Here is a 27,903-nt window from a genome sequence, read left to right as displayed (position 1 = left end):
AAAAGAATTCATGGAATTTTTTGATCTTGGTGTTGGATTTCCCAAATGACACCCAAGCCCAATTTATTTGTATCACTGAGGTTCCACTGTGTCAAGTCTATGCTTTATGTGACTCATTAATGAATGCTCAGATCAATAAATAATGGAGAATGCAGAATGATCCCAGGGAGTTTCCTCAGTTTCAGATGAAATGGGCCTGGTTTTAAAGCTGCTTTTCGAGATTCCCATGAGCAAAAGCAACAGAGCATGCACATTGTGAACCATGAGCCTGAGCCACAGGTTCACAGAGAGCTTCCTGTTCTAGAATCTGTTCCTCCATGTAAGTGCACATCCAGCACTTTGAACACAGCCTCTGGTGATTTTCAGAAGCTTTGCAAATTAGCCACACTTTGTAGCATTTTTAGTTACTTGTACTTGCATTTGTTCTAAAAACTGCTCAAGCCTTTTCTGGGCGTGGGCCTTTTTTATTTCTGTGCTGTATCTGAAAAGCATGTGTCCAATACACTGAACTCATAAGCTCCAATAAGACCCAATATAAGGACAAGGAGGAGGGCAAAAGGAGTCAATTGGCTACTATAGTGGTGAGCGAGAGATTAATTAAGTGGCTGACCAGCTTTTGGTAACATTCGATAGCTGCCGTGTTATTAGCTAGCTAAATTCAGTTTTGGTAAATTAAGCTCTATTTACAATGCAAACAGGATACTTAGGCTTTGAAGTCTTATGCATCTACCTTACAACCAAAATCAATGTATACATTCGAGTGACCTCATCACCTTATGATTCTCTCATTAGACTTTTTGTAAAGTTGTGAATTGAAGTAGTTTTATTTGCTCTGATTAATTTATTAATAGTTGCTACTACTGCTTTGAGACAGATGAGGGATCAGCTCTGTGATGCTACTTATTGCCAATTAATGTGTGGATCATGCATATGTACCAAAAGTTCCCATCGATGCTTATCTTTGGCTGATAACTCATTGTTAAAGAGGTGAGATCTCTACCCCCTCATATAAGTGAATGGAGACTTGGCCATTGCCTTGATTTGGTTAAGAAGAAACCCTGGAATTGTTATTGTTAATGCATATAAATTGGAGCCAGATTTGGGTGTTGGACAGGAACCCTTTTTTATGCGAGGTAGGAGAATGGCTTTTTCCTGGGAATCCCAGTTTACCCTCACCCTAACTGTAGCACACCAGTGTGACCTATTGCCTTGTTTCACAAGTCCTCTGCAACTCTCATGAGTAATTTGACTTCCCGTGCACTTTTGGAACTTCCCTGCCACAAGGACTCTTTTAGTTCTCTAAAACTGTTGAAGGACAGGAAATCAATATACTTCTGTGGAGATTTTAACAGCTGGGTTTGCAGTAACAAGCACACGTGGGCACACACACATGCTCACACGCCGCACTGTTTTGATGGAACTTTACTTTCATTCAGTGTGCTAAAGTGTATTTGAAGGTACAATAAGTAATTTCAGACTTTTAACTCAAGAGAGGAATTGCAGCAATAAACACCCTCAAACCACAACACTGTTTATCCCTTCCCCCTTCTCTGTGAATGTGCCCACCACACACACACACACACACACACACACACACATATTGGCTGTGGCAATTTAAACCAATTTTCAACCAATGACCTTGCAATATTGGACAGTTATACAATGCAGAGGGTGAGTCAACACATCAGTGAGCCCTTTTCAATGATATTGTATCTTTAACTACAATCAAGGTGTCTATTCTTTGGTTTTGCTGTTTGTATTTTCTGTAAGCGTTGAATTGTTAGTTTGACAAGCTTTCACTATTCGTCAAAGTGTCTTTAATTTCTTTCCACTCCACAGCTTCAGTCTCCCCCACCCGTCAGTTCACCTGTGAATGGTTCTGTGCTGCTTCATCTGTTCATTGCACAATTAGCATCGCATCACATTGGTCAGCTATTTTATGACACGTTTAGGTTTGTTAGTTCGACTGAAGACCATAAAACTATGCTGGCTGTTTCATAGTTTCTCATCTCCAGATTCAAGTACCAGCATGCACAGTTTTCAGTGCACGGCATGGGTTTGCAGGTGGCATCGGGAAGCAAAACAAAAATAGCGTGTTTTGGGTGATTGTCTTGCTGCATGATGAAGTTCCTCCCAATGAGTTTGAACACATTTCTCTGTAAGTTGGCAGACAGAATGTTTTTGTAGTCTTCTGAATTCATCCTGCTGCTACCATCATGAGATGCATCATCAATGAAGATTCGTGAGCCCACTCCAGAAGTAGCCATGCAAGCCCAAGCCATGGCACTTCCTTCACCGTGCTTCACAGATGAGCTTGTATGTTTTGGATCATGAGCAGATCCCCTTCTCCACACTTTGGCCTTTCCATCACTTTTGTACTGATTAATATTGGTCTCATCAGTCCATAAAACTTTGTTCCAGAACTTTTGTGGCTCATCTCTGTACTTCTTTGCAAATTGTAATCTTGCCTTACGATTCTTACTGCTGGTGAGTGGTTTATATCATGTGGTATAGCCTCTATATTTCTTCTCTCTAGGTCTTCTTAGAACGGTTGATTGAGTTATATTCACTCCTACCCTGTGGGGATTGTTTGTGATGTCACTGATTGACGTTTTGGGGTTCTTCTTCACAGCTCTCACAATGTTTCTGTCATCAACTGCCGTTTCCCTTGGTTGACCTTTTCGATGTCTGTTGCTCAGTACGCCAGCAGTTTTTTCTTTTTCAGGACATTCCCAGTTGTTGTACAAGCTATCCCCAATGCTTGTGCAATGGCTCTGATCGATTTCCCCTTTTTTCTAAGCTTCAAAATGGCTTGCTGTTCTTTACCTTTTCTAACACAAATGCAGTCTTCATAGTCAAAACCCAGGGCTAAAACCCAGATTAGACATTCAGAACTAGTTATTGTTTAACCAATCAATCTAACGGGACACATCTGGGCAACAAGAAACGCCTATTAGTCACATGTTCTAATACTTTTACTCACCTAGAAATTGGGTGGTCTGATACAAAAGTACAAAAGATGATAGGTTCTAAGTTGTTTAACAAATCAAAAAAAAAATACCAGGAAATAAAAGCTGGGATCTGTCATCTGATGTGCATCTTTTGAACTCAAACTCAGTTGTCTTCAGTGTATAGCAAAAACAAAGGAATTGACCTTGTTGTTCAATACTTTTGAAGGGGACTGTAAATACTGTCTGATTTAACCAGAAGTATAAAGATATGTAGAAATATATAAGAGCTGAAGCGTAGAACATATTGTGAGATAGCCCTTTTTCTCACAGTGGCTCAAAAGTTCAGAGCACAGCAAGTCAGAGGCAGGAAGCTGTATGTCACATGCTCTGCTCTGACCCCCAAAGTAACAGCAGGTCTGCGTTAGAAAAAATTACTCCTCCCCTCCATCCTATCCCCTTATTTTTCAGTGACCCTAAAGAGGTTAACTGACGTGATGGGAAAGGCTCGAATTGCTTAACCAACAAAGGAAGGAAACATGATCTGTCCTAGTTCACCTCCTTTGGCAAAGGAGACATTGATGTAATTTGGGATAGGAAGGACTGCAAATCCCATAGTGCATTGCTGTGAACGTTCACACTCATACAGCTATACACACAAATAGTTTATCAGGAGCGAGTGTGGCTCCATATCTCAGGGGTGTTGTCTCAGCTCAAAGCCTCGCACACACACTGCATTCCAAACTTGCTGGATCATAATTATGACATTAGGCATTAGTCAATAGGCTGGATTCAACAGTAGAAAATAAGGCCTGTCCAAATACTCAAACAGTGGCACAACAGGATTAGCTGTTACTTAAATTGTAAGTTTCTTCTTTAATCTCTCAGTAGCTGTAAACCACATTTCTGTACAGCTGCATAACAACCTGCAGTACTGTATTACTACTTTGGCTGCTGAGATCACTAGTAGGTTACCTGACACTGCCCACAACATTGGAATTATTCAGGAATTGTACTGTTTTATGAAAGATTTTCATCCAGTGTCCTTGAAACCATTGATTAATCATTTGGGACTAGCTGTTAAATTGTAAGGCAGGATTTACCAATATTGACTTGGCTGTCTGTTATCAGGTGATTGTCAGACATTAACACTCAAAACCATTCAAGATGAGCCATTGTTAAGCTGCAGGCGGATCATTGTTCCAAATTTCTAAACAAACAATTCAATATTCAGTCAAGGCTATATGTTTTTGGCTTAATAGTTCAATATTATTACAAAATTTCTATTGATTTTCGGTTACCCTGTCTCTGCTAAGGAATGAATGTTACAGTGAGAGTGGGCGATTGAGAGAGTAATTTATTTATATTTTCAAAGCTAGAATAACTCATAGTGGTTGGATTTTCTAAAAGCCACCTTTTATAGAGAAGTGTTTAATGGGTTAATTTACTGGTCTACACTATACCATTTATTTTGTTTTCTATCCCATGGTTTTACAGTATACTGGATTTTTGTATTCTGATCTTTGAGTGCTCTTACCTCCAAAATCCGAGTTGTAGCATCTGAATACAATACAAATCCAAAAATTATCATTATTATTTTTGTGGGAGAGCCCAAGTGAAGACCTGTCTTTTCAGTAATTTAAGTAAATTAATAATGCAACTTTATGTTCAATTTCTTATACTGTATGCCATAAGACTCATTGTCCTTTATGTGCTTATAGAGGTTATGTTGGCAGCATCTTTTCCTTTGCTTATAAAAAGCTATTCAAAGTTATGGCATAATAATGAGTAATGTTATATTACGTTATGTTATAATGCTGTGCTGTTACTTACTTTGCTTGTTGTCACGTTGGAGGCGCAAATTGTCTCTGTCAAAGGTCCTAATCCTTCTGTGGATTCAAGTGTTTTAATCTACTCATGAGGCTGAAGAGGGTAGCAGGTCAGTAATGTTCGGTTCTGTATGGTTGTACGTATATCAGAATATGATCCCTGAGAGCGTCACTGTTAAGATGGGTAAGGGTTTAATCTGTCTAATGAGGCCAAATGGAAAATCCCAGACAGCCCAGTGTCTGAAAAAGATTCACGTACAGATGAGAGAGCCAGCTCACCATGAACGCTAAGAGAGATATCTGATTTCATCCTTTTTCACTGAAAAACTATTCATTTGACTATATCGTATTGTTTGTTTTTTGTTTAATAGCCATTTATTTGATTGGTCATAACAAAATTAACCTTGCTAGATAGTATGGTCTTTTGAAAAGGATGAAGACATTTTCTGTGTTTCCATCCCTTGTCCTTATATTTAAAACAATGGGAACTTCTGTGCTGTAGATGGCGCTATCATATTTCCCAGTTTCACTAAAATAGATGTCAAAAAAAGTTTAACATCATAGATTGTCTTAAATTAAGAATTTTAAAAGTATTATGTTGGAAATGTGATGAATGTAAGTTCTATTTTAGAAAATTCAGCTAAATTATTTTATACTGGCCCAAATATACTGGCAAAATTGTCTAAAAATGATTTTGAAATGGGGGGAAAAACTCTTGCATGAAAGGGTGTCAAGAGAACAATGTCAACACCTGTTTAACTGAGTATTGCGTTACTAAACAGCCTCTATAGACTGCTGGTTTAAGAACTGATGGCCTGATTCTGACTTGGAGAAGCTGGCCAAAAGCTAAGCATATGCCTGCCAGTGTGTTTCTTATATGCATTTCCAGTTAGCACATGTGGAATCCAAATAATAGCATACAAATGGTTACGTGTGTTAAATCTGTAGGTACATATATCAGAAATGGGTGGTCTTTTCTGGTGCACTTATAATAACCTCCATTTTTAATGTCAAATCACGCCTGTAATTATGGCTGAAAGAGGAATCAACGATGTTCATTATTATGACAACTCATTAAAGAAACACAAAGCATGGAAAACAAAAGTCAGTTTCGTGTTCAAACATGATGCTGCATTGTATTATCAATTTTTTATTTTTGTATTGTATATTTTGGTGTGTGTCATGCTGTGACCAACCTCAACTGCTCCACTTTTTGTATTATGAAACCATCCTTGTGTGTTTTCCATACATTTTATGTTTTCTGAATATATGCTTATGCACATTCTCATATGCTGTGTTCTTAATGAATGCTTTCTCTATATATTTCATTCTACTTTTTGCAGATGCTGTCGTTCAGTCTGACAAACAGGGTTTACAGTGTTACATAGTGGCAATTCATGAAGCTTGATATTGAAAATAGTGAAGTAATTCTTGTTAAGTGCCTCATTTAAGGCAACATAAGTGCAACAACAGTGCCCTACCTGGGAATCAAACCTGGGACATCTAGCGTGTCTGCTTCATATGGGTAATATATTTTAAATGCATTTTAATGCATTATGATACAGTGTGACAATGATGTCCTCTGGAGGCTACATGGCTACCTTAGCAATAGGACCTCAAGAGGCCTTGTGTCGCTTCATTGTCTCTCTTCTCCTCTTATAGATTTGGTAGCCGACCTGGGTCAGATATGTAATTGTTTTGGAATCAAATACTTTTCCATGCTCAATTGATCATGCCTGGTGCAATGAGCCAGCCAAGAGGACTAGAAGTAGAGTGTATTTCATAGGTTCCAATACACACCAGAAAACTCAGGTGATACAGCGCATGGTTGGAGCAAATACCTGCAGACACTATGGCCCACAGGCCGTGGAGTTGAGCTGCAGTAGTCAAAAGAGTTTTTGTTCCGTATCCGTGTTGGCTAAAGTTGCTGTGCAGATCTTGCTGGTCTGCTGTTTGTACTCGTGTCAGGTGAAAAATCTGTGGAGCTGGAGGAGTCTTAACGGTCACCTGTCTGCCACCATCCCCAGGGCTTCCTGATCGGTGCCAGGCCGGAGAACGCCTGTGAGCCCATCGACCCACCGCCCCTCCGGGACAACGTGACGAGCACCTTCATCGTGCTCATAAAGCGCTTCGACTGCAACTTTGACATCAAGGTAGGCCTCTCCCGCTGTCTGCCGCCAAACACGGGGGGAGACCAAGCTGCCAAAAACCAGGCTTTTTTTAAGAAGCTCATTTCCTGGTCATGTTGAGAGACAGTGCTCATTAGCGCCACTGTGGTTGGCTCCCGTATTGGTCTTTCAGGCCCATTTTCAATGTAAAGTCAATGTGGTCAAAATACGAAGACAATAATTTTTTTCCCACAAGAAAATGTCGCAATCTGTGATTTTCTTCATCTAATGGCTCCCCATGTGCCAATTTTCTTGGACAGACACAGATTACCTCACACTGTCTCTCACGTTTAGTGGAGGAGCCATATTGGCTTCCCTACTGTGCAGTCTCTGGCTTCAAATTGTACAACATGGGAGCGCCGATAGACTTGACTTTCCGGGCTTCAAAATAATAGAATCTTTGCTTTCATTTATACACTGAGTAACCACTTTATTGGGTAGACTTGTAGAGTTGTATGTGGCAGCAACTAAATGCATAAAAGCATGCAGACATGGTCAAGAGGTTCAGCTGTTTTCCAGACCAAATGTCAGAATGGGGAAGAAATGTGACTTAAGTGACCGTGGTGCCAGATTTTTTTGGATTTTCACGCAGAACAGTCTCTAGAGTTTGCAGAGAATGGTGTGAAAAACAAGAAACATCCAGTGAGCAGCAGTTCTGTGGGCAGAAACAAGTTGTTAATGAGAGAGGTCAGAGGAGACGGGCCAGGCTGGTTGAACCTGCATGGAATGTAATGCAAATAACCACACATTACAACAGTGTATGCAGAAGATCATCACTGAACACACAATGCATTGGAGTGGATAGGCTACAGCAGCAGAAGAAAACAAGTAATACATGCCTAATAAAGTGCTCACTGAGTGTATATCAATAAAACATCTACAGTGTATAGGCTTGAAAAATACATACAGTGTAGATTCTATACTGTATGATTACATTACATTACAAAGCATTTAGCAGGCGCTCTTATCCAGAGCAACATACAACGAAATGCATTCTATGAGGGTATTTTGGAGCCTATAGTTAAGTTAGGTGTACAGAGCAGACAGGGACTCATAGGTACACATTATAGATGGTCTCTGAGCTATGCTGCTGAATTTAAGGCACAGATAACATTACATTACATTACATTATTGGCATTTGGCAGACGCTCTTATCCAGAGCGACGTACAGTTCATTAGACTAAGCAGGAGACAATCCTCCCCTGGAGCAATGCAGGGTTAAGGGCCTTGCTCAAGGGCCCAACAGCTGTGTGGATCTTATTTTGGCTACACCGGGATTAGAACCACCGACCTTGAGTGTCCCAGTCATTTACCTTAACCACTACGCTTCAGGCCGCTCCAGCTGTGCAGCTGTATTGAAGGCACAGAGAACTGCACAGCTGGACAAAAGGGTTACAGCAGCCTCAGTAACCAGCTTCCCTTTCACGCACGTTTAACTGGAGAGGTGCCACAACACTGTGCAGCCTCCGCCCGGATCAGCATGCCCAAATAATTAGCCAGGGCCCAGGGGGCTTGATAATGCCAACGCTGGACTGTTAAGGTTCTGTGTGCGTCACACGTCCCAAGTCAGCCATCTGTGGGCTGCCTCTCCCCTGTTCTCCTAGCAAACAGTAAATACACTTTCCAAAACAAGATTACTCTTCTGTTACATACAAGTGTGCAGTTATAACATCACTCAACAACAGACACCAGGAGCCAGTTAGCCCTGTAAGTAGCATTCCATTTTAATTTAATGGATTCATTGTGAATCATTTTATGGGGTTATGTGGATGGGCTGGGGTTAAGTGTGTTGCTAAGTGGCTGGAGAGTGGAATGTAAGTCGGGGGGTGGGGGTCGTAGGCTGTGAGAGGGGGCCTTTTCTACCTGAGCAGTAAATATGAGGAAGAAACACACATGTATATGGGCAAACGATTACTTTTAGTTTGACCTGACGAAGATCCACTATGGGTCGAAACGTTATGTCATACTAATAAAGAATTATATTGAGATTGGGTGTGCAGGCTCATCTTTAATTATTATCGCTACTCCCCTATTGCCTTGCACCCTGGTCAATGTGCGCATCTATATTATTTCACGAAGAAACACACACACGAATATACACACACACACACACGCACACACGTACACACATATAGACAGATGCACACTCTCTACCGTCACATGCACACAACACTCGCACACACACACATGATTTAGCAAAAGCACTCAGGGGATGTCATTGTATATCACTGCTTGGTGTCCCTCCCTGCTGTTTCAAATGTACCTATCTAATCTGAAGCCTGGCCTTCAAGCCCTGCCTCATGGTGCATCAAAGACGGTAATGGAAAAACAGAGTGAACTAAATGGTGAGATATCAGCTCTGTGAAATGAGGAAAGGAAAAGTAATGTGAACCATTCTTACACAAGCAGTAAATGGTTTTTAGTGTACTGACCAATCCCAAGAGCAAGTTGCATAGTTGCCTGGCACTGCGTGTTAATTCATTGAGATGGCTCTCATGGTTGGAGGCAGTCCAAGTTACAGATCAGGCATCTCACAAAATGTATTTAATTTAATTGATATAAATGCCATGCTACTTTATGGGCATTTTCCAATTCATTTACTAAGTGACTGAATTGAAACGGAATTGGCCCCAACCCTAGACACATTTCAAGTAGTAAGATTAACTGTGACTGCAACATTAACGACTAGTGTTTTCTGTCCATGTAAACTCTCCAACACGGAGAGGGTTTACATGGACAGAAACATGCAGACAATGTTCTCTTTCCTGCAGAAATGTAAGGAGAGGTAAGGCTAGGTCAGCTGACGAAGCTTGGCCCAAGATGACACCCGGTCTTTGTTACATATGCCTTTGACTTTAATGTTCTCCACATGGTGAAGTTACATCCCTGTGATTTAAGATGCACACGGCAGGGGAAAAGCAGGGAATCAAACCAGCCTTTGACATGTTGGCAGGCGGTTTGATTGAATGTTCACAGTTGCAGTTACCCCAGCCTGGTCCTTGTTCTCTATCCCCCCAGGTCTGCAATGGCAACCTGACTGACCCACCCCCTCTGTGATTACATGTTTACCTGTTCCGTCCTGGCACGCTAAGAACCTGGCTTGGTTCCCAGTAAGGCTGGTAGAGCACCACCACCGCGGTAGAAGAAAAAGAACACTATTCTTGTGTGGAAATTTAACACTTCACATTTTAGAACTACTTAGTGCAGAGAATACATGTGGAAATTGGAAACATTTTTTTTTGCTTTCCATATACAAAGTATGTGGTATTTGTGCAGAAGGGAGAATGTACTCAGAAATACTCTGTTTACATTTTTACAAAGCAATGCACATTAATTTAAATGGCAATTTACAATACTCAAGTTGAAAGATGTCTGTGGATAGCAAAACACATTTCTGATGTGTGTCTCTTATTTATGGATCATGAAACGCACATTTGTCAATAATAGTGAACTAATCTCTCTCCATACAGCTCCCGGTCCATGCACGCACATACACATTAGCACTTGCAGAAAAAAGCATCCACACGCATAGTGACTCGCACGCACAGATACATAAACGCAAAAACACATAATTAAACGGAGAACAGGACTTCTTAGCTCCCGACATCCAGCTTGTGTCAGTGAGAGGTTGTTGAAGATCCCACGAAGATGCTGCATGAAAAAAGGTCTCCTTTTATTGTCATGTCAGTTAGAGAGTGTCCTCAAACTTGTGCCCATGTCCAGCCTTTTTGAACCAAAATTGTGTTAAATTCCAATGACTCCTCTTTCATGGCACGTAACAGGAACTCAGTGGAACGACAGCACAAGCTCTCTAAACTACATTTTGAGATCTCTAGTTTATTACTACTATAGGAATGGTGCACGTATTTCAGCACACCTTCATTAGTGTGCCGGACCACGTCAGATGAGATGAGGAAGCCCATTTCAGGCACTGACAGCTTCAGGTGATAAGCTTGAGGTATTTTCATATAATTGAAATTATGGAGCCCATCAGGAGGGGAGTTACGGTGAAGCATTACCAGCTAAGGATTCATATTTTCATGAAAATACGGCTTTTATCAATTTTTTACGCTTCTGTCAGGAAATTGCGGGTTTCTCTAGCAGCTCCCCTTGTGGATTCAGCATCTGCCGTCTGCCTGCACAGCCTCTGCAGGAAGTGCTGTTCATTCTCCAGGGTACTGGCTGGGTCGGTGGATATAGTTTGAAACTTAAATTAGTAATGGCACCAATCAAGTGATTCGCATCTGATGTATTGCCGTTTGGTCATTTTTCTCAGACGACTGACCGATTAGGCTTGGACACTTGCTTGAAACTTAGGTAAGGAAGACTTTGGAGCTGGGAAAGCTCAGAATTCCTCATCATCTGCAAAGGCCCTCGTCCCCGGTATCTGGACGGACTGCTCTCGGCTCAGTCTCCGTGCTTCCCTCCACAGCCGCGGGCATTTCCATGTGAAGCTCGAGCTGATTTAATTTCCAGCCAAACCATAAAAATAAAAAAAATGTCTCAACTGGTGTAGAACCATATGGTCAATGGCTTCTTCTCATCAAAATGCAGAGTCTGGGTTGTAACATTTAGAAATGGGGGAACTTGGGTTCCAGAGCTAGACACTCGCTAATGCTGTTTGCACCTTGAATCCTGAGAGGCTTGACATCCTCCATGCCCCATGCCTCATATTTGGTTAAGTTGTCTTTTTGCCCTATATTACTTTAGAAGTGTTTGCTATTTGGGGACCAGGTGCATTATCTGGTTTGTGGTGATGTAAGTGCTGTATGCAGCATCTTTTTTAAATCTTTTTAAAATTTTAAGCACGGAATATAACACATTACCTCTTTGTTCATGTATACATGTCTTTTTGCTTAAGTTTACCCAGGATGTGAATATTTTGGGGGACACTATAGATCTATCTAACCTGTGGTTTCCTGCGTATGCTATTGCTGTGCATACACATCATGTGCACGGTACCACTTCAACATGATTTATGTGTGCTGTTGGGCTGTAACTTGAATTTCAGAAGCAACTAAAAGACATTTCTATCTAGTCCCAGCACCACCCACATATCTACAGTAGATATTAACTGTTATTGTAGCAGCTAACACACAAAGACTTTGATTGATACCAGCTAAAGCTGTTGAAGTAAAACGGCTTTAAGTGTTTTGCCTCCACAAGGCTATATTGCCAGCACTGTTTTGTCCACGGCGTTAGTGTGGTCGTGAGGTTGCTTTGGCCTGTTTTCCTCCACCCACATCAAAGCCTCCCTTTTGTAGAGCCATATTCATTTCAAGCAGTGTTTACTGGCCCATGGAGTCCCCAGTATTAGAGTCTACAAGCTTGTTCTGAATGATTTTGAGCACTTTTGGACAAAAGTGACAGACCCAAATAAGCCCCTGCAATTAATATAATATAAAGGCTGTTTTGTTCGATAATTTGAACCCCAGAAAGCAGAAAACAGGTTTTAAAAAAATAACTATTTTATAAGAAATATTTCAGGATACATGTTCCAACCATATGGGATGTCTGTTTACACAATATATTATGTCTCCCGAGGCATAAAGGTTTGTTGATTTAATTTGTACATTAATTTGATATTCTCATGCTTGAAAGTTCACAATTTTTTTCATTGTATGTACACGTATTCCTAACATAGAGGAGTCTTTTAATCATACCACCCTTTTCACATAAAAAATAATAATAATTAAAAAACATAAGTACATGGTGTTATTTCTGGAAAGGCATTTCCTTTCTGCACAAAACACCGCAATTCAAAAATGTAGTGTTGACTCAAGGACCAAAAAGGATGCTCGGTAATTTTAAAATATGTGTGTAGGCCACGTGGACGTGCAGAGTCTAATATAGCTCTGGAGCTCAGTTGAGCTCTGTGTGGTTAACCCAGTGGGGTCTTCGATGCTGGGGGCTGCGGGTTGCTGCGCATAAGCTGGGGATTCTGAACACAAAGGTTTTGTCTCCCCAGGTTCTGAATGCCCAGAAGGCTGGCTACAAGGCTGCGATTGTTCACAATGTGGACTCTGATGACTTAATCAGCATGGGATCCAATGACTGTAAGTTCACTCAAACCCGCAGACGCACAGGCATGCGGCCACAAATTGTCTTTATGCATATGCTTTGAGTCATTTGACAGTAACATATTTGGGGTTGTAAAGCCGTTGTCCGGTTTAGTGCCGTCCATATCTCTGAGGCTGAACAGTCAGCTAAACATAAACCCATGAACTCAAGTGTCAACTGAAAGTAACAAAAAATATTGAGGCAAAGCATAAGGTAAGAAAAAGCTTAATTTAAATAGAAATTTCTGAAAGGCAGCTAAGACTAAGCACTTACCAAATTTTAGTGATGTCTGGAGGCACTTACCTGCCCATTACCTGCCCATTTTCTCCAAATGTTCAAGTGAACCTTGCATGTTTTATCGTCCTGATGCGTTTCACACAAACCTGCTTTTCCCACAGCCATTGACAAGTTGTCAGGGTTATGGACCTCCTAGCGAGGGGGTGGAAATCATATAACACCGTACCATCTGTAATCACCTCAACGAGATATTTCTGTCATCCTTGGTCTCTTGGCCTATGAACGATTAATATGCCCTTAAGCTGACTGGCCCCCATAAATCTTGGCCTGTAGCATTTGCAGCAGCCTCCAGGAACTCCAAACATCTACATTAGACAGGCCTAAAGGACGTGTGGATTGGAACCAGTAGAGTCCTCTAGTGTGTTCACATATAACCAAAAACCTAAGGAGGGGAAAAACCTTTGATTTGTCACTAATCCCACAATATGCCCTGGATATAGTCAACATTCTGGCAGGTTTGTGATTTGGTCAATGAATTGATTTAAAACAAAATCTTGCCCTGTAATATAAATCAATTACCATGGATTTTACACCAATTTCTTAACCTGGTATATCATTTTGTGCCTGGCAGTGGATGTTTTGAAGCAGATAGACATTCCATCTGTGTTTGTGGGTGAAGATACGGCCAATTCCCTCAAGGAAGACTACACATATGACAAAGGGTGAGTAATGAGAGGGCTTCATGTTTCATCTTTGACTCAAGTATTTTCACCATGAGACTAGTGTGCAACCTTGCATCAGAGTCTACATTTCTGGTATACACTGGTAATATACTGTAAATGTATTACTGTAATTACAGCGAATACTGTATGCGAATATGATTGTTGTTATCATGCTTGAAGCCTGCTTAGAGTCTTTTAATGACATGACATGGTAGTGTAATAGTTAAGGACTTTGGGATAACATGGATATCATCACTTGTTTGGTTGAGTTTTGCATAGTGTAATGTGTCATAAAGAATAATGTGTGTGGAAATCCAATATGATGGTAATAAGACCTTCCTTATAGCTATGATAGAAGTTCATAACCTCGAGGGCTCATGCTTTATGGCTAGAACATATTTACAAAATAATGAATGTCAGTGGTGGCCCCTAATCTGATGCTGACTCCATTTGGACACCATTGTTTAGATAGTCTAACAGATATGTGCTAAAGGCTATTTTTGTGTTTTTCAGTGGTCATGTGATGCTGATGCCAGACTTCAGCCTGCCTCTAGAATACTATCTGATCCCGTTTCTCATCATTGTAGGAATCTGTCTTATTCTCATCGTTGTTTTTATGGTGAGTTTCAGTCTGGCCTTTCTTGAAAACTCTCCAACCCTCAACTGGTGAAGACTATCACCAGTGCTTTTTTGGTATAGTGTCATCTAATGTAAATTAACAATTGGATGTTAGTTACTTCGATTTTACAGACACTAATACTGTGTTATTTAATCTGCTTTTCTTCAATCCAGATAATGCACACAATAGAACAGATAATGCAAACAGTAAAGTCATACAGTACAGATGGACAGGTTACATACACTACTACTGACTGAACATACAAATGTAAATCCTGAAGAACTCCACTCACCTCTTGACTGGTCTGCATTTGAGAGAATGCTTTGCTGGTCCTAAAATGAATGGGCGTTTCGTCACTCTGGACTCTTCTTTTAGATCACCAAGTGTGTACAGGACAGACACAGGGCCAGAAGGAGTCGGCTACGCAAAGACCAGCTGAAGAAGCTCCCCATCCATAAGTTTAAGAAAGGTAAGTGGGCTGGTGTGATGCGGTGGAGCTGTGTTGAAAAAGAGAGATAATAGTTGTTGGGGAGAGGGTGGAGCTATGCTGTAGAAGCTCCCCATTCATAAAAATATAAAAGGTCACGGGAGGCATATTTAGCATATAACAACCGCAGTGAGTAGGATACTTTTTCAACTAAGAGAACGGTTTGTTCACTAAGGAGATTAAAAGCCCAAATGGAACAAATAGCTCTGAAACTGAATTGAGTTGCCTGGTACAAAAGGTAAAGGGGATTTTTCCGGTTTCTTTTAACTGCGCTCAGCTGCATCTCTCGTACGCAGAGCGTGAAGTTCCAAAGCAGATGTGTCTGAATGGAAAGCTAAAGGCTTAACAGCTTGTAATAAGCTGTACCTGGTGTGCTGTTCTATTTGGCCACACCAACCTGTAAAACATACTATTATGTAAGACGTGAGTTTCATATCAAAGCGTGCCTGCGACAGACTACCAAAATGAAAACCAGGTAGCAGTGTATTATATTAGTTAAGGATTTGGGTTTGTACTCCAAAACTTGCATGCACAGTTCTGAAGTAGGACATTGCCATTGTTCCCTTGAGGGAGGCGCTTAACCTCAATTTCAGTATATGTTATACCCCGCTATATAGTTGTATTCCATGTGAAATTTGCGCAAGTTGCCTTGATGTATGCAATTACATACATGCACATTGAGCTTTATCTGCGTGCCATTGCCATTTCTGGTGTTATACCGGTAGGAATGAGAGCAGTCTCTCTTGCCTGCTGTGTTGCTCTGTTGTCTACTGGCAGGCTCTAAAAAGCAGTTACCCTGGAGACCATACCTTCACCAATGGGAGCGTTCTAAGGCACTGTGGGTATTCCTCAGAGTGCTACAACAGCTGAGGCTAAGTCAGTCTGCACTAGTCAGCACCCACAAGGGCTCATGCGTGTTTAGAAGACAGATGCATCACATGGTGTTTGGGACTGTTACAAGAGCTCAATATTCTTTTGTTTGGGAACACCGCTTGAGAGTAGGTACGCTCCCTCAGCAAGAGTCAGCATAAGCATATCACTGTCTCAGCACTGGTGTATATCTCTCCCAGCATTAGCAGAATATGCTCACATCACATGGCTGAGTGATGCATCGCGTCAGCTTCATCTCCAGAGCTCTCTCCGCTGTGAGCTAATCTGATTAATACGGTGTAATTTCTAACCGAGCCGATCACACGGTTATGCATCTACTCAGCTCGAACTAGACAGATCACTGTTTGAGAAGCATACCATGTCCCTCTTCGCAACTTTCATGACTTTCTGTTAAGCTACAAAGGGAGCCTTTTTGGAAGCGCAAGTGTTAAGTTATCTGTGGCTAAGTCATTCTTTATCTGTTTTGTTACATACACAGTCGGGTTTGTGTTCATCCAATGGAAAATGTATGTGCCTGTGTCCTTGCATTTGTTACTCGAGGGATTCTGGGCCTGATGTTGTCCCTGAATTTGAAGCGTACGCTCCCGAGGCCTGAGCTGAACTCGACATGGCTGTGGGTGGTAAGCCCTTCCGGAAACCTCCCTCGCAATGCCTGCTTTGCTGCCTGTCATAACGGGGCATTTAAGTTAGGCTCCACCCCTAGTGGTGTGGTTTTGATTAAACCCCACCCCCTGTAGTAGGAGGGGGTCCACTCAGAATCCACCCTTAAAGCCTGGTTTATACTCTGTTGCACAACCCTTGCGACAAGTGTGCTATGAGAAAAATGAAGTATTTTCAACTGAACAAAAGTATGGTATGACACTTTTTCTCAGTGTCACGCACCTGTCACACTGTCACGCAAGGTTTATTGGACAGGATCGGCCAGATGGAACATCTGTCATTGTCATGGACACGTCTTGTTTTCGAAAAAAATGTAAATAAACTGTCAGGATTTTGACGGCTCATTACCATGCTCATTACCATGACAATATAACCCTCATTGTAGACCGTCGCCAAAGTATATATGCAAAATGTTTTGGGACAATTTCATTTTTGCTGTGTGACACTTGTAGAAATCAGGCATAATGGATTACTCTGCCCCATCTCCACCACCTGACATGAGGAATAAGCAGTGCCAGCTTGTTTAACATTGCTCAGGACATCTACCTTATGTGCCCAAAATATAATTGAGGGTTTTCCCTGCCATTATAAGACATTAGAAGTGCCGCACCTAATTGTTTTTGATTATAAGTGCCCCAGCCAATTGAATGGAGAAAAAAAAAAGAATAATCATTTTTTTAATCTACCTCATGAAAACATTTTGCCTATCCGCTATAGTGTCTGACAATCTGTCGATGCGCAGCCTCCTAGCCGGTAGATGGCTTGCAACAAGGTATCTGGCCCAAACTTATCATCGGAAAACAGGGAAGATGCACTGCAGCCATGCACAGTACAGTATAGTTTGTTGTCTGCTGAGCTCCATAGGTGTTTCTGCCACTGCAGGCCATCGGCAGCATGGTCAGTCGGTTTATTGAACGGACGCTTTGGTCAGGCTCGACAGCCAGGGCTCTGGTGAGTATAACACTAAACAGAGCCGCAGTCCAGCTCTAATTGCTATGGCCTACCACAGCAGCAGTCCCTGGAGCAATGTTTGTGTGTTGAAACTGGCGAGATCGCTTAGTTCTGAATTATGGAAGCCGGTCGGTCCATAAATATAGATTAATCACTATAGTTTAACTATGTTTTAAACTATGTTTTAAGTGAAATGTTTGCATTTGCTGAAAGCCTCAAAAGACAGGAAATTTGATTGATCAGCCCTAACGCTACCATCAGCCTGCTCTCAAAGTCCTACCGTGCTCACTATAATTCTGCATGTTCATATGAATGCGTTGTGTAGTCTGCTCATCTACCTATATATATCGCTCTCACGTTTGCAGGCAGCATATTTTTAGCCAGTCTCTCGGAGACAGTGGTACAAGTGTGTCAGTGCGGTGTGTGTTACTGGGTTAGCCTTGTATTCTCTGTGATAGTGTCCTCTCCTCTTCCATCTCTCACAGCAGAGCCTGTTGGCTGGTGTTCCATAGCCCTGCCCATTAGAATCAGCAGTCAGTTTTATTGGTCTTTTCACACAAGGGTGCACACACAAGGAGATGGCTTTCCCTCCCTGGTGGGAGATATTAGGACAGTGGTCACATCCGTTTTGCACTTCACACAGACCTGAAAGAGGATAGCTCGACTGTCAGCCTGGCTTCGGGAGCAACGATGCTGTAGCATCTGGACAATCAAGTGTGGTATAAAGAGGGCTCATTGCAAGAAATGTACTGATTCACAAAGTAGTGAAGGCACTGGCAAATTCCCTTCACCATTACCTTCACTAAAATTGGTTAATTAGCTGAGTATAACCCCGGAAGGACCTAACATCCTGGTCATGGTCAGGCTCATGCTAGGTGAATGGCTTCACCCGAAGACGTGGCTAATTTGGCTCTGTATTTGTCCCAGTACAATGGAAGGAATGCTTGAGACAAATTATGAATTTGATTCTGTTAACAGACCCATATTTAGGCACTTTTGAGTAAGCGCTTATTGCCTTGCTTATTGAGTATGTGGATTACATCTCAATATCAGAGGACAACCATTTTAAGATCAGGTTTAGATCAATTTAAGGTCAGGCTTTGGTCAATTTAACTTTTGAACTATTAAGAATTTTTCAGGTCTTGGAAGTCTATCAGATCAACTCTTTAAAATAGCACTCATTATTGTCAGGTAACATATAATTTGTCTTCAGGAGTTGTTATTCAAACTTTAACAATTGTGCTGATTGGGAGGTCTAATTTAATAATAGCCTTAGAAAGCGTAAATAGTAATTCATTCCTGTGGAATAATAATGCTAGGTTTCTGAATGGTGGAAGGGATATAAAAGAGCGTCAGAGAATTTGTAAGCTATTTAATTTCTGTTCCGCTGTCAAAGGAACGCATTTAGCTTGCTGTGCTAATTAAGAAATTGGCGGGAGAGACAAAGGAGGTGCGGGGGTGTGTCTCTTTCCATGTCTCGAGCTGAAACTCAGGGGAATGTATATGTTATTACTGCCATCTTTCACAGGAAGCAGCCAGAACCACACACACACACACAGATTTTGTTGCTAAGGCCAACGGAAAGCCCTATCTCCCTGCACTTTTAATTTATTGGCACCCCAACTAAATGCAAACAGCAGTGCTTATTAATTCCAATCTATGAATGACTACAATTATAAGAGTAATAAAAAGACCATAAAATTAGTTTTAACGGGTTGCTTGGATGGTTCATTTGATTAAAGCACCAAGCTGTAGGGCATAGATTGGCGATCTCTGATCGAATCTGAGCCACACCAATGCTGACTGTGGCCAAACTATAGAACAACCCACAATTGGTGACTGTTTTAGGGTGTTCAGTTGGTTAGGCCTTTCTTTGAAGTGTTGGCTGCAGTGTGAAAAGTGGTGACAGCACGGATGCTTACACACTCCAGAATAGGCAGTGGGTTTAGCGCATGGTTACAGATATTTCCAAATTCCAAATTTGCTTGGGAATTGGACATGCTCAGCCCTACATTTATTTAAAAAATAAAAAGTGTGCTATTTGACTTCCTCATGTGTTGACTTGTCTCCACAAAGAATGCATCCCTTCTCATTCACAAGTGGTGAACAAGCACAGATCACATTTCCTTCCTTTGTTTATTACAGCTTGCACATATCCTGTCATGGCAGCTAGTTTGGAACAGGAACAGAAGGCATGTAAACGTATTCAGACTCCTTTTTGAGCCGTCCGTTCTCATGGTGTCACTGAGACTGGGGACAGGCATTGAGTGGACTAAGAGTGTATTCCTCAGCTGCTGTGATTCAGACACTGCCAGGCCTAGTGTGAGGGCAAAGCATATGCTCTGAGTCGCTGCCGACTTTCACCCCCCCAGTTAGTCTCACTTCTCAGGCTCATAACATGGCATGAGGTAAGGCATGAGCCTACCCAGGGTGAAACCCTGATAAATCGGCCGCTTAGCCAAATTAGCTAACTTCATAAATCGAAAAAGATCTTGAGTGGAAAGCATCAGTGGCCTAATTTAGCTAAATAGCTACATGCAAGAGATAGAAAGCGGTCTTGTTTAGCTCCTTAAGTATCACCCCTTTTCTTGACACAAGCTTAAAAATTACAAACCCAATATAAAAAACTATTCTTGAACCCTTTTGGCTACAGGCATAATCCTAGTCTCTTCTGGAAGGTTACCCTTCTGGGTTTGCTTTCAGTCAGAATTACTCCAAATATTAATTAAATAAAGTTACAGAAGGTCAAACACAGTGAAAGTAGAAGTTATTTTTCCCCACTGAAAAGATTTTCTGTTTTGACTGGATACAGATTATTGTAGCTGTGACTGGTGTGCTTAGAAACACAATGGAGCCAAGTCAGAACACTGGACAAATCACCTTTCGAATCTGAGGACATTTGACTCCAAAAGGAGTCTTATGAATTGTAAAATACAGAATTTTCAGGTCAACTATCCAACACTTTTGATGTTGAAAAAAAGTGTTTGCGCTTCCTACCACCTGTAACTCTCCCCTACCTCTCCTCAGACAGCAACAGGTCGCGAAGATCATACAAGATAACAATAATCACAATAATACCGTCTTGTATACTAGTTATTCCCAACCCCCATCAACAAGTCAAACTAATTCCATAATTTCACGTGCAATTTTTATTGAAAGGCAGGCTGGCTCCTTATAAGCATACTGAATAATAATAAAATATTTTGAGAATGTATTTAGATTCTTCAGTGTTGCGTGGAGGTCGGGGACAGTACCTGTAGAGTGGCAGATGGTGATGGTCCCCATTTTCAAGAAGGGGGACCGGAGGGTGTGCTCCAATTATCGGGGTATCACACTCCTCAGCCTCCCTGGGAAAGCTTACTCTAAGGTGCTGGAAAGGAGGCTCCGACCGACGGTCGAACCTCGGATTCAGGAGGAGCAATGTGGCTTCCATCCTGGTCGTGGAACAGTGGACCAGCTCTTTACCTTGGCAGGGTTGCTGGCGGGGTCATGGGAGTTTGCCCATCCAGTGCACATGTGCTTTGTGGACTTGGAGAAGGCTTTCGACCGTGTCCCCCGGGGAACCCTGTGGGGTGTACTGCGGGAGTATGGGGTACCGGAGCCGTTGATACGAGCCATCCGGTCCCTGTATAACCAAAGTGAGAGCTGTGTCCGCATTCTCGGCACAAAGTCAAGCACGTTTCCTGTGGGTGTTGGACTCCGCCAAGGTTGCCCCTTGTCACCGGTCCTGTTTGTGGTATTCATGGACAGGATCTCAAGGCGCAGCCGAGGTGAGGAGAGTGTCCGGATTGGTGACCTCAGAATCGCATCTCTGCTTTTTGCGGATGATGTGGTTCTGCTGGTTTCATCGGACCGTGACCTTCAGCACGCACTGGAGCGGTTTGCAGCCGAGTGTGAAGCGGCCGGGATGAGAGTCAGCACCTCCAATCCGAGGCCATGGTTCTCTGCCGGAAAACGGTGGATTGCTCCCTCCGGGTTGGGAACGAGTCTTTGGCCCAAGTGAAGGAGTTCAAGTATCTTGGGGTCTTGTTCACGAGTGAGGGTAGAAGGGAGCGTGAGATCGACAGGCGGATCGGTGCAGCGTCAGCAGTAATGCGGGCGTTGCACCGGACCGTCGTCGTGAAGAGGGAGCTGAGCCGGAAGGCGAAGCTCTCGATTTACTGGTTGATCTACGTCCCAACCCTCACCTATGGTCACGAGCTTTGGGTAGTGACCGAAAGAACGAGATCGCGTATATAAGCGGCCGAAATGAGCTTCCTCCATAGGGTGGCCGGGCTCAGCCTTAGAGATTGGGTGAGGAGCTCGGACATCCGGAGGGAGCTCGGAGTAGAGCCGCTGCTCCTTCGCGTCGAAAGGAGCCAATTGAGGTGGTTCGGGCATCTGATCAGGATGCCTCACGGGCGCCTCCCTTTGGAGGTTTTCCGGGCTCGTCCAACTGGGCGGAGACCCCAAGGGAGACCCAGAGCCCGCTGGAGAGATTATATATCTCTCCTGGCCTGGGAACGCCTCGGGATCCCCCAGGAGGAGCTAGAATGCGTTGCTGGGGAGAGGGACGCCTGGAATACCCGGCTTTGCCTACTGCCACCACGACCCGATTCCGGATAAGCGGGTGATGATGGATGGATGGATGGATGTATTTAGATGCTCACCGATATAAAATGGGGTCACTAAACTGAAAATTCCCTCTATTGTGTTCAATGGTGTTTTTACTGTCGCCTTCAGAAATATTCACCCAGACAAGAGATTCATTGGGACTCCTCCAAAGGAAGTCCTGCATTGCAAATATATATATATCAACGTGTTCGAGAGAGCCTATACAAAACGTAAATAATAGCATTTCTACGTACAAGTACTTTTGTGAAGGTATACAACGGCGAAACAATGGACAACCTTTCTGCGAGCACATGTTTGAATGAGAAACTATTATGCACTTGGTCCGCTGGACACTTGTCGTGAAAAGGACACCGACATTACCTTACTTCTTGTAGTATGTGGATTTCCAAAATGCAGAGGTGAGATCCCCCCAAACTTGTTTTACCGCCCACATGTTACAAAATAAGAAGCTAAAGCTAAAGCGATGACATTAAAATAAGGTACACAGATAGAACCGTGAGTTTTAAGGCTTTCAAAAGGTATATCCTGTTACCATAGTGTTTGAAAATGGCGCCCTGAAAAAAGGAATGAATGCAAAAAAAAACCACACTGGGCCGGTGAGAATTAAGGGTTAATGTTTTACCTCCTTTTTACCACTTAGATAATGGTACAAAAAACTGACAATTCCATCATTGAGCACTAGCCATGATGAGATAGCTAACCAGAGAAGAAAAGAAACAATGATGCTAATAATGTAATGTAATATTATATGATGTACCAGAAATCTGCTGATCAATATTTTTTGGTCATCTGGAAGATTTAGCTACATGGCAAGCTTGGCATAAAAGTCCAGCCAACTTCACCATTGAGCAATTGCAACAGTGGATAAAACTTGGCAGAACCAGTCAGATTCCTGGAAAACCAGTGTCAGAAACTAATACCTATTTTGTTTCCACTTACTTTGCCCTTCAGGGTGGAATTTTTTCCTAGCCTGAATAGGTGGGTAGGTAGTTAGTTGGACCACCTGTCATCTCACCTAAACATATTTCTAAAATATTTTTTTAGTGCTTAATGCCCTTTGAAGTTCAGAATACTGCATGCTGTGTTCCTTATAGGCAGGGAAAGTATAGTGCATTATCTCTGTGTTTCTGGCTGGGGCCAGATCTTATGTGGAATCATTATCTTTAAAGCAGCTTTTATTTTCTGTAACTTACTTGGTGTATACACGTCCTATTGAGTATAAATGTAATTATAAGTAAACTAAGGTGTTTCTTGAGGATGTCTTAAATATTTTGCGTAGGATCTGAAATTGGGTTTTTTTTCTTGTAATTTCGGTATTTTAAGTTCTGCATTAGCCTGATCTGGATTTCTGCCAGGTAAATTATCACTGGTTCCATCTGAGAAGGCTTGGCAAAAGCAGAGTAGTACTGCCTCACTGAAGTGAGTCATGATTTTGCCTTCTTCCTTATAGGGTCACCTGCAGTCCTGGCACTCATACAGTCTGAGGGGGAAAACAGGCCAATTTATAACTGGTATAAACACTGGGTGACATGGAAGCAGTTTCCTCTAAGCAGGGGAGGAGGGGCAGGAAAATGCTGTGGAATTTACAGGAAGTGCTTCATGTGCAGTTTTCTGTGCCAGATTGGGAGATAAAAAATAAAAAAAAGGCCCAGAAGATCCACATCTGTACATAGTGGCTTCAGAGGAAAAATGTATGAGAGTCATTGTGGAATAGGCTGTATAGTTGGCCAGGGATACTCAAAGCCAGTAGTACAGCTGGTGTACCTGATATTTAAACGATCAATAAAAGCCACTGATTGGCCAGATTTAATTGCCTGGTGTCCCAGACTTAAATCAGTCCTCATTAGAGGGAAATAATTAAAACCAGCTGTACTACTGGCCTTGAGGGCCATTTGAGTATGCCTGTTGTAGGCTAACCAAAAGTGACATTAACATAAACATGCACCATTAAAGATAACCATTTATGACCCATTTATTCAAGATTATGTAAATCCTAGATTATGCATCATGTGCTTTCTGACAGTACAGATTCATGAGAAAGTAACTTTCTCATCCATAATGGAGAACGTGATGTGGGCCTGCTAGAGTTGAAGGTGACGGTGCGACTCTGCCTTTCCACTTGTGTTGCAGGTGACTCCTACGACGTGTGTGCCATTTGTCTGGATGAATATGAAGAGGGAGACAAACTGCGGGTCCTGCCCTGTTCTCATGGTGTGTAATGACTATTCTAATCTCATAATGAATTAATGGCTCTGTAATGTCTCTCAAAACCTGCTGGTGGTGCAACACAGGATTTTGTGTGTGCATGTATAAGGAATCTGAATTAAATGTTGGAGGTCTGTTTTTATGCATCCATGCATGAATTTAAAAGTACAATAGGTAAGATTTTTGTGTTAAAATATTGTTACAAAACCATCGTAAACCCCTTCCTATCATTGAAAAAGGCTCACTGACAAGGTGACTCACCATGTACCTGTGTTTATAGCCCTTAAATTTGTGGTTTCAAAATATGCAGTTGACGGGCCAGCACTCTAACAAAACATTGTATAGCTGTCCAATAATTCAAGCTCATTGCTTAAAGATTGGTCCTAATTGCCACTGCCAATGCCATTTCAACTTCAGCTCGTTCAGAGAAGGGGTGGAATAAACAGTGTTGTGGTTTGAGCGTATTTGTTGCTGTAATTCCTCTCTTGACCATTAGAAGTTGTTAGAATATTAAATAATCCATACATTTCTCTATTGCTCACCCTGTCAAATTTATTTTTCTAGTGTAAACTTGGGTTCATAAGTGGACAAGAACAATGTTTGTTTGATGAAAATGTATTATCATAGTTCTGAAAGCAGATCTGAAGCAGTTTTAATCAGTTAAAACTGATTTTAACTCGTTTAAAAACATTTATTACTTTTGCTGGTTCCCTAAACTCATACATAGTCAAGTCAAGAATTATTGGCACCCTTGATGAATATGCACAAACATACTGTAAACCAAAAAATACAGAATTTGACATGTGCTTTCTTTTCCAACACGAGTACTGTGCCTTTTTAATGATTCAATGGAATCAACCAAATAAAACCAGGGTTTCAGTTATTGGCACTATATGTGGATTTATATGTTTGGATTCATTGAGCCATTCTGGACAATCTACCTATGACCAAGCTTCTTAGCAGAAAGAACCTACATTTCGTGCCAAAATTAGTTGAATTAATTCTGCCACTGATCTTAAATAGTGCCCTGCACCACAGGCAGCAAAACGTCTCCGAAACCCAATGACCCACCGCCATATTTGAGAGTATGGCCAAATGTTCAATTTTGGTCTCATCTGACTATAGCGATCTCTACCACTCATATAATGTTTGGCAAACTCCAGATGCTTAGTTTTATCTTGCCATCTTCATGCTTTGTTTTAATGGAGGTGCCATTTTATGGAGACTTGGTGACCCCAAGATGCAGCAAATCTCTGCAATTCTTAAACCGTAATCCCTGGGTTCTTTATGGCTTCTACTACCATCTTCCTCAGTCTGTCGGTGCAACATGCACTTGTGTCCTGGCAAGTTTGCAACCATTCCATACATATTATTGTACCCATTACCAGACTTGACAGTCAATTGCCATGTCTTTTCTGAGTTGACAGTTCTTTGGCTTTTCCCATACTGATGGATGACAAAGGGGTTTTGCATGCTTGTTGCCTCATTTTTATACTCTAGTGCAGTGGTCCTCACTCCCGGTCCTGGAGAGCCGCAGGGTGTGTTGGTTTTGTTGTTACTCAGCACTTACCTGTGTAATTAACTGCTTTAATTGATTACTTAACTCACCTCACCTGGTTTCCTGGATCTGAATTGGTTGCTGATATTAACGCAAAAACATAAACCAGCTCACCCTGTGGCTCTCCAGGACCAAGAGTGAGGACCACTGCTCTAGTGAAACAGGTGGTGGAATGACACAATCTCAATCTAAAGGAACTATATTAACTAAATTAAGTTATGATTTTTTTCAATTTACATTAATTGTTAGGTAAAGGGTAAAAAATTGCCTGTCTTTTACTGTGATGTTCCATTAGCGTACCACTGTAAGTGCGTGGACCCGTGGCTGACGAAGACCAAGAAGACGTGCCCGGTTTGCAAGCAAAGGGTGGTGCCCTCTCAGGGTGACTCCGATACGGACACGGACGACAGTAGCCACGAGGACGAGGATGACGCGTCCGAGAACACGCCTCTGCTCCGCTCGCTGGCCTCCACCAGCGCCCACTCCTTCGGCACCATGTCCGGCTCGCTGTCCCACCACGAGCGGGACCCGGAGTCCTCCGACTACGAGGACGAGGACGACATGGAGACCGACAGCGAGAGCGAGGAGGCTTCCGTGGAGACTGTGGTGGTACAGCTGCAGCAGAGCTGCCCCAGGGATGGGGACCCCGACGCCTGAGCCTCCGCGATTGTGGTGAAGCGGGGTTTCCAGGCGACTTCATTTTGTTTTCCTGTTGCGACGTGTATCACTGCACTTGTACATATCACAACCTGACGCAGCAGATTCTGTGTAACCAGTAACAGGCATTCCAGTGTGTTTAATTGTCTTTGAAGTGCCAAAGACACTGGTTTCATGTGTACAGTCTGACAGGTGACAATACAGATGGACTGTGCCAAGAGGGATGTACTTAGCCAAGCTGATCGGGCACGGCACCCCATGAGTGTACCCTATTCACTGTGAAGGCGGGAGGGTCAGTGCTGAGATGAAAATATGCTTGTAATTTGTAAAGGAATGGAACATGTATATAAGATGTACAAGTCACAATATATCAGGTCCTCAAAAAGTTATACTTTGTAGCCATCTGCATCTGTACACTGCATCAAGACAGGTGAAGGTGCACATGTCCTTGAGGTGGTGTATTACTGTATATATACTTAAGTCTTAATCAGATGCTGTGCGGCTTTTTGCGAACTTTACAAAGTGATCTTACCTTTAAATGTGGAGAAATTAGGGATAGGTTGTACAGAAAGTTTACGTGATCTTGTTCATGTATGAAAAGAAAATTGATTTGACCTCTGGGAAATATCAAGCTGAAATGAAGGAATTGGCGGTTTTGTTATTGGTGACTTGGCAGAACGGTGAATGAGTTGTGTGGCTCAGTAGCTTGAATTTTGATTTACCTGTTTGGCACACATCTTTAATGCTTAAACTAAATCACCTTCCTGAGATTCACAACAAATGCCTCACCGTGTGTATTTAGTTTGTGTATTACATTTTAATAATGTACTTTCAGTGATTTTTTTTATTTTAAACATGACTTGTACTGTTAATGTTGGTCAGGTCTTGTTACCTTCCTTTGAAGTAATTTCATCCATCTTGTATTTTTACGCACACCTGTCTACATTCAAATTAAATTTCATTTTCAATTCCATAGACAAGCTGTATTTTGTTACTACAACTACTGTGCATTCCCGTTTACCTTACCCTTGTGCCTTGATTGCCTTGCCTTGACACACGCATCATTTCAAAATAGAAGATAGAAACTGGAACTTCAAAGTTCAGAAAATAAACTGGACACCTTTAGATGCTATGAAGCAAATCAAATTGGCTCAGGTGGTAAGAGCAATCGTCTGGCAGTCAGAGGGTTGTCGGTTCAATCCCAACCTGCGTCTGTTGTGAGCAAGAGTGTCCCTGAGCAAGACACCTAACACCTAATGTTCCTGATGGTTGGCTGGTGCCCTGCATGGCAGCCAAT

The 27,903-nt window shown here is 42.1% G+C and overlaps 1 protein-coding gene across 1 annotated transcript in view; it reads left to right on the top strand.

Annotated features, from left to right (window-relative positions):
- The window catches only part of rnf13 (ring finger protein 13), a 34,141-nt gene extending 6,555 nt beyond the window's left edge, over positions 1 to 27,586 (top strand). The window contains exons 4-10 of the mRNA XM_061242997.1: positions 6,805 to 6,930; positions 12,914 to 13,001; positions 13,874 to 13,964; positions 14,478 to 14,583; positions 14,959 to 15,052; positions 24,317 to 24,397; positions 26,245 to 27,586. Of these exons, the coding sequence (XP_061098981.1) occupies positions 6,805 to 6,930; positions 12,914 to 13,001; positions 13,874 to 13,964; positions 14,478 to 14,583; positions 14,959 to 15,052; positions 24,317 to 24,397; positions 26,245 to 26,606 (948 nt within the window). The 3' untranslated portion in view covers positions 26,607 to 27,586. The remainder of the gene's footprint in view (positions 1 to 6,804; positions 6,931 to 12,913; positions 13,002 to 13,873; positions 13,965 to 14,477; positions 14,584 to 14,958; positions 15,053 to 24,316; positions 24,398 to 26,244) is intronic.
- The last annotated feature ends 317 nt before the right edge of the window (positions 27,587 to 27,903 follow it).

The sequence above is a fragment of the Conger conger genome, chromosome 5 (genome assembly GCF_963514075.1).
Source record: "Conger conger chromosome 5, fConCon1.1, whole genome shotgun sequence".
NCBI lineage: Eukaryota > Metazoa > Chordata > Actinopteri > Anguilliformes > Congridae > Conger > Conger conger.
The sequence above is the reverse complement of the archived record's forward strand: the minus strand, read 5'-3'. Positions and strand labels throughout refer to the sequence as shown.